General features: G+C 45.1%; 1 protein-coding gene across 1 annotated transcript; it reads right to left on the bottom strand.

Moving 5' to 3' along the window:
- Positions 1 to 2,771: 2,771 nt before the first annotated feature.
- LOC108427470 (5-hydroxytryptamine receptor 1B-like) lies at positions 2,772 to 8,026 on the bottom strand. The gene has a single exon (XM_017697657.2). The coding sequence runs from the start codon at positions 7,202 to 7,204 to the stop codon at positions 6,056 to 6,058; it is 1,149 nt and encodes a 382-aa protein (XP_017553146.1). The 5' UTR covers positions 7,205 to 8,026; the 3' UTR covers positions 2,772 to 6,055.

The following is an 8,026-nucleotide window of genomic DNA, read 5'->3' as shown; positions in this document are numbered from 1 at the left end:
TGTAGCTTGTGCAAAAGTTATGTCACATTACATTTTTTATTTTTTCCCCAATATATTAAACAAATTAAGCAAAGCAAATAAGTAGAATTGGTAGAAAAGAAGAAAAGTGGCAGAAAGTGGTATATTCAAGTGTGTCCTCTGTAGACAATGTATTAACCTGTGCATCCAACAATAAAGGAAGGCTAGTGCATCTTTTATACAGTGATAGGCAACATAGCAGCACACAGAAAGCATCAGCTCTACACATATTTACTTTTGCTAAAAGGGATGTACATGTGGCCTGGCACCTGGCTTGTCAGGTTCTTGTGGTTAAAAATACGTTTTAGGCCTTAAAACCTTATTGTAAAATAATGTTCCAAACATTTGTAACCATTTTTTTTTTCACTTAGAAAACCAACAAAACGTCATTTGACCTGCATCACTTGTAACTTGACAACATGCTCTACATTCCAGGTTTTGTCAAACACTATAATGATTTCTCCAGAGGTTCAATGACTGGGAATTCCATAAGTCTAAATTCTCCTGACCTCACAGCTGAATCCCGTCTTTTCCCTAACGTAACCAGATATTGGTGTTTATCTGGTGGCTGTTGAAGGCAAACATGATTGTTTACTCTTCCCATGCCTAACTCACCCCCCCCCCAATTCAGACCCTCATTTACACCTCCTTCACCTCATCAGTGCTGTCTAATGAGCTCACACACAAACTCACCTCCTGTGTTTGCACACACACAGCACTGTACAGCCCAAATCCAACTCCATCAATCTTATGATAATAACAATGATCAGGATAGCATTTCTATTTATACACCACCTTCCACAAGCCCAAAGGTGGTTAAAGTGGATTTTCACCAATTACTGCATAAATATCTGCATAAATCAGTGGTTTAAATGTGAACAAAGGCATTCAGAGTGGTTTGTGTGAAATAATGAATGGTGGAGAAACTTACCAACTGGGATTTACAGTGGTGGTGACAGTAATTGTTAAATATAGCCATTGTGTTTACTGTACAAAACTATTGGTGGACTGACATGTCTTCTGAACTTTTATATGTAATGCTGAATGGTAAACAGTAGCAAATATGGAAAAAACTAAGTTTAAGGGTCTTCTACTTTGTCTTATAATGCCCTGCATATATCTTTACACCACGGATGAATTTTGCAGTAAACTTGAAAAATATGTCTATTTCTGCTGTTTTCCCTACTGCTTTCTGCCAATAACTTCACTTTCTCATCACTGCTGTCACTTTTTTTCTCTATATAAAGAACACAGTCTAAGAAAGCTGTCCAGTTTGTGTCACTAAATATACTTTTGAACAAAGAAAAAAGAATACAGGTGACAATCAGTGACGTTCCACTGCAAAAATGATGTCTTAGCAAGTGAAAACATCCTAAATCTAGTCGACATATCTAATATTTCTCAATACGACACTGGTGTAAGAATATTAGAAGATTAGTAACATATTTCTATACATTTTTACCAGTTTTATCTAACACATTTCATTAGCACACCATTCTATTTATTTCAAGCAATATTTCCTACAATAAGCAATATTTCATGAAACAAGTAAAACCATATGGCAATGGAGCGATATGGTTTCATATGGTTTCATATGGTTCATTCAATAACATGACACAACAAGTACAAATGTATAGAAATAGGTTGAATAATCACATAATACTCTTAAAGCAATCTCAGAATGAGAAATATTAGATATATCGACTATGGTTAAGATGTTTTGACTTCCTAAGATATCATTTTTGTAGTGTTTATTGTTACTGTGGTTAAACCATCAATAATAAGCAAATAAGGAGCACCTATTGATCTGAACCGCGTTCAGTATGATCTTGCACGCATGGAAAAACAGTGCATCCAACAATAAAGGAAGTCTGGTGCATCTTTTATACAGTGATAGGCAACATGGTAGCACACAGAAAGCTTCAGTTCTACACAATGAAAGTCACAGGGATGTACGTGCGGCTTGGTACCTGGCTTCCTGTGGTTGAATAAATACGTTCTAGGCAGTAAAACCTTATTATAAAACAATGTTCCAAGCATCAGGCAGCATAACCATTTTATGCAAGCTTTCTGTGAGGGAGCTTTTAGAGGCATTAAACGCCTCAGACATCAAAATGAACAATTTTGACTCAGTAAGTTTCTCCAGAATGGAGCATTTCACATCAAACCACTCTGAATGACTCTGTTAATGTATCAACTATTGAATCAACTAATGTATCAACTATTAAAACACCCTGTTAAATCTCCCACATATCTGTGTTTAAATATCAATGCAGGGAGAAGAGTCCCCAGAGGACGCGCCCATCCTATTAAGCGCCATGTTAAACATCCCCTACTGCGTGAAACGCTCATCAGCTTGCAGTCCACAAATGCAGTATGTCCAAATATGTTTTGCAAACCTTCCTGCCCTCAGTGTAACTGTGACATTTGTCGATTTCAACTGAACAAGGACTAGGGCACAGAGAGAGAGAGAGAGAGAGAGAGAGAGAGAGAGAGACAGAGAACAAATGAACCAAACGTGCATGGAGTGCTCAGTGTTAATTGGGGTCTCCTCTACTTTCTTGAGCTTACATGAACGCTCTGACGCTGTCGATGAGAACTGGATGACAGAGCTTGAAGAATCGCTTCTCTGCACCTGATTTATGCCATCAAAGCCGATTATTTCCTAACCTTTCCAGCCCAAAATCATTTTCGGACTGCTTCACAAAGAGGAGAGGATGTCGCTCCAGTGAAAATGACCATAATCCTCAAAGTCAGTGACTTTTTTTTTATTATCATTATTTTTTTTTTCACGTTTTGTAATAGCAGCAGTTCTTTAGACTTCCGTTTGGATTGGAATTTAGCCCACATTGCCAAAGGTAGTTACAGGACATTGCTTAAATGCACAGAAGCTTATAGTACAGCAGTAGCTTTCATGAAATGCCGGTAAACCCACACTGTCACCGGAAATGTTGTTGCATTGTTAATTGGCTTGATCTGCATTTTATCAGACAAATCGAATTGTGCTCTATACCAACGTGACCACAGTCCATTTGCATTCTCGTCACGTTTGTGTCCAGTTGGACTTGTCGGCGGTCCCATATTTCACAATCGCAGGCGTGTTTTGAAGAGTTTGTTACATAATGACAAAGACTGCCGTCTGCAGCCTCATCTTTCCATTTTCAGCAGCAGGCCTGGTTGTGTTTTAGACCTGCTCTGTCCAGAAAAGCTACCCACAATGCAACAAAAGCTAAATAAAACAAACAAATAAATAAATAAATAGACTCCAAAACCCATAAAGACAGACATTAAAAGAAAAACAACACACACTGGCATGTACAGTACTGGGCGAAAGTCAGAGAGCACCCTTTCGTTTTCGTTTCCAAGCCGTTAAGTCCAAGTTATTCATCTTTCAGTGTCAGAAAACATGGAATATATCAGTATAACATTTGTCCACTATTTACTTTTGCGCACTTTAACTCTTCCATCTTTCCAATCTAAAAAGCTCTCAATGCTCTCACTGACATTATGTTGCCTTCATTCACACAAGCGACTACCCAAACACACCTCAGCTGCCTTGCAATGTGCATCTAAATGGCTAAATGCGATATTTCTGAGGTTAGGAATAAAATAATCCATGGTAACACTTTATTTGGAGGCTCCACTGTGGCTGCGTTTTACATGCTCAGTATATCTTTAACCAACTTTCAACCACATATCTATTAAATGCAAGCGAACTTGAAGTTGAGTGTGGAGGATTCTATTAAATCTTTCCCTAAGCCTAAACCTACACCTACTCCTAAACCTAACCCTAAACTTAATGCTGCTGAAAGTCAACTGAGGACCACCAGTAAGTTTGTTAATGATTTAAGTATCTGTAGACCATCTGTAGAGGCCCATTCAAATAAAATGTCACCTAATACACTTGCATGAAGTTTCCCAATCTGGGGTTCTACAAGTGAATGAAAAAATGAAATTCCTAACAACCACCTGCAAGACCTGGTAGACCACCAACACTCTCCCCATCAGATAAACAGCTCTCGCTTCAGATCTGAAAAAATCTACAGGTGTTTCTGTCCATCCTTGCACTGTGAGTAGGCAACTCTGCACTATGGGTCTGAAAGGATGTGCAGCTGTCAAGAAGCCGTCAGCCGTTTATGGACTAATGAAATATCTAATTAGGATCATCAGAAGCAGAAAACGCAGCCAACTTCTAAGACTGAGCTTTGGAGGTATGGATGAAATATTTTTTGGAAAACTGGAATCATGTCTCCTGAAAAGAATGGAAAGGCAAGGAGTGGACAATATAGTAAATACTGAACAATTTGATATATACTGGAGGTTTATGTGCAATTTACTGTTAAATATATCACCCAACATTTGAGTCCAGCAGCTGTACCTTCACACTTTCTGAACATTTTCATGATGAATAGAGCAACAGAAAAGCTCCAAAATTGCAATTGGAATTAACTGGAATTAAATCTCTTTACATGAACTTACATTCAAAGTAACAGATGTTTTTGCTTCCTGTAAAGTTGCCATTTTGGAGATACTGTGTTTCTGGACAGTGATCGAAAGAGTGGTCTCTGACTTTCTCACTTGACTAAATATTTACAAAAGTAAACACCATGGCTTTGTTAATAGACATTACTATGCAAAGGTATGGCATTGGCTTTTGTAAATATAGTAAAAACTCAAAAGCTCATAATGTACACAAGCATGTTCACACACACACACACACACACACACACACACTCACCACCCTGCAGTCTACACGTCTCTCACACACACAGATACAGCAGGCCTAATGGCTTTTTCGTTACAATCATTAGAATGAACTAGTAGAACTAGTAGAATTGCCTCACCACCCGGGGCCGTCTGGAGTGGGACAGATTTACCCCTGCACATTACAATGGTAGGCTAATTTAGTTTCCTTTAATGTGGTTTCCCACCCAGACCAATGTTCTTCCTTCTCGGATATGCAGGAAAAAAGAGCATCAAACCTCATCTGAGACTTTGTGCCTCTTTGATGAGACTTTATAGGCCACTCTTGAGACGTTGTGCTCAGAATTAGGCTCCATGGTTCATATAGCCCAGTCCACGAACGCTGGGATATGAAGGGTTTCAAATGGATACGTTCTTTAAACTGCATGGCTGGTAAGTCTAACCTCCTATATAGGCAAGTTTTCGCTTATTGGTTATTGATTTGTCCGGCTTGGAAAAGACATTTGGATTCGCGATGGGTCTCCATAGTCTAATGATGTCTTCAGTGCGACTATTTTTGTCCCCGCTGTGACCATTCATCATTTCAAAAACGGTTCCAACCAGGCTTAGACTATCCATCTTTTCATGATGTGCTTTAAGCAAATTACATATCTTTTCCTCCCACGGATGGATGGCACATCAAAAAGCCTCACAATGACTTGCAGTGCTGTTTTTGTCCTCGGTGCGACCATTTCTCATGAGGTTCCTCTCTCAATAAAGGTTTCAAAACCTTAATGCAGGCCAGCCATATCCATCCCCTCATGATGGAGCACAAAGTTGCATGTGTTTCCCTCCACAGATGGACGCCGTTTTTTAATGAAAAGACTTGGAGTGTGCCAGTTTTGTCCTCAGTGTGACCATTTCTCATGAGGTTCCTGTGTCAAACATGGTTTCAAAACCTTCAGGCAGGCCAGATGTATCCATCTTCTCGTGATGGTGCACGATGTTGCATGTGTTTCCCTCCACAGATGAACGTCATTTTAATGAAAAAACTCGGGGTGTGCCAGTTTTGTCCTCGGTGCGACCATTTCTCATGAAGTTCCTGTCTCAAACAAAGTTTCAAAACATTCACGCAGGCCAGCCGTATCCATCCTCTCATGATGGAGCAGCACGTTGCATGTTTTTACCCTCAACAGATGGATGCTTTAATGAAAAGACTCGGCCTACGCCACTTTTGTCCTCGGTGTGACCATTTCTCAAAAACGGTTTCACACAGGCTAATCAAATCCATCTTCTCGTGATGGAGTCCCGCTGACCCTTCCTACATCGATCCTGGTGGACAAGGCCCGTCAGCTCAAGACCTGAAGCAGTTGAAACGGATGAGCTTGTGGAAGGCCTGCTTGAAGTCTTCGTTGGACATGGTGTAGATGATGGGGTTTATGAGCGAGTTCAGGTAGCCCAGCCAGGTGAAGACGTCGAAGAGCTCCGGGTAGAAAGTGCAGGTGGTGCAGATGGGCACCAGCAGTGTGTAGATGAAGAAGGGCAGCCAGCACATGATGTAGGCACCCAGGATCACGCCCAGCGTCTTGGTGGCCTTCCTCTCGCGGGCGGCGGAGATCCTCTTCTTCTCCAGGAGCGCGTCAGACACGGTCACCTTCACCTGGTTGTTGGCCACGGGCATGGCGTCGGATGAGGATGCCTCATGTGTGCCATAGTTGAGCGAGGTGGTGGAGGCCACCGATCCTGGAGAGCCACTGATGAGGCGGGCCGACGTGAGCCTCTTGCCCACCCGCTTGGGTGATTGCTTGAGGATCCTTTTGCGCGCCTCGGCATAGATGCGCCCGTAGAGCGCGATGAGCAGCAGCGTGGGGATGTAGAAGGCTCCAAACGTGGAGTAGATGGTGTAGAACACGTGGTCCGTGTTGACGGTGCAGGTGGTCACCTCGTCCTCAGCGCGCACCTGCTGCCAGAAGAAGGGCGGCAGCGAGATGGACACAGCGATGACCCATGCGGCAGCGATCATGGTGGCAGCACGTGAAATGGTGCGCCGCTTGGAGTAACCCACGGCGTCCGTGATGGCCCAGTAGCGGTCCAGCGCGATCACGCACAGGTGCAGGATGGACGCCGTGCAGCACGTGACATCCGAGGAGAGCCACAGGTCGCAAAGCACGCGGCCCAGCGTCCACACGCGCCGCACCGTGTACACGATGCTCACGGGCATGACGAGCACGGACACCAGCAGGTCGGTGAAGGCCAGCGAGCCGATCAGCACGTTGGCCGGCGTGTGCAACTTGCGCGAGCGCGCAATCGTCGCTACCACGAAGGCGTTGGAGAGCGCCGTGGCGCACGTGAGCAGCGAGAGCAGCGTGGCCACGAGCGCCTGCACGAGCGCCGGCGCGGCGCCGCTCGCGTCTCCGGGCGCGCGCGTGTGGTTGGAGACGGTGTGGTTGGACGAGATGTTCAGGGGCTCTCCGTACACCGCGGCGGTGGGTTTGAGCTCCATGGCGCGCGGCTCTGAACGCCTCTACGCGACTCGCGCGCGGACTTTGTTTTTTTGCTTTTTTTCTGTCTTAAGAGCGCGCGCTCTGCCCACGGCGCCTCTTTCGTGTCATCTTGTCCCCGCGGGCAACGAAACGTGGCCCGCGCCCTCGGCGCAACGCAGGAGCATCAACGAAAAGCCAGCAGAAGACGGAGAGTCAGCGAGGTTCCGAGCCGCGCGCCTCAACGCTCGCCCCGCATGTCATGGAGGGCACTCCGAGGAGTTCGCGCAACGAGTGGAGACGCGGACCGGCGCGCCTTTATATCCCGTCATCGTCGCCTCTTTGTCGCTCCGCCGTGCGTAAAAGAGCCATCGGGGCGCCTTGAAGCGGGCAGGCGTGGGGGGGGACCTGAGGAGCAGCGCGCGCTCTTCTCACCCCGTCCGTCTTTAATCCCATCAGGTCTGCTAAAGGAGGACGAGCGCCGTCACCGCCGCTCCCGCAGCTTCCCAGCCCGCTTCTGAACTTCATGTGACGCTGCCGGAGCCTCGCGCTCGGTTTTATGCGCACCGCGCGCTCGGGGAGACGCGCGCTGGGGGCGCTGTGGTCCCAGACTTCACCATCCACCGGGTCATAATGCCCTGGGGTTTGGTCAACAGGTTGGACTCGTACAGTCACGTAAGAAATGAAAGCAAAACTGGCAGCAAAGTCGCCGGAAAACTCTTAAACACCATAGAACACTGAGCCGTCATTTCACGTCAACTGTATTCGCTCAACAGTCAGTTACACCAATGAGCCTGTGCTCAGTGGTGGGTTTAGGAGTCATATGTGTGTGTGTGTTGAATGGC

This window comes from Pygocentrus nattereri, chromosome 4 (genome assembly GCF_015220715.1).
Source record: "Pygocentrus nattereri isolate fPygNat1 chromosome 4, fPygNat1.pri, whole genome shotgun sequence".
Classification (NCBI taxonomy): domain Eukaryota; kingdom Metazoa; phylum Chordata; class Actinopteri; order Characiformes; family Serrasalmidae; genus Pygocentrus; species Pygocentrus nattereri.
This window is presented reverse-complemented; position numbering and strand designations above follow the sequence as displayed.

Coding starts and splice junctions, on each gene's coding strand:
- LOC108427470 (XM_017697657.2), bottom strand. CDS start 7,204: ATGGAGCTCAAACCCACCGCCGCGGTGTACGGAGAGCCCCTGAACATC.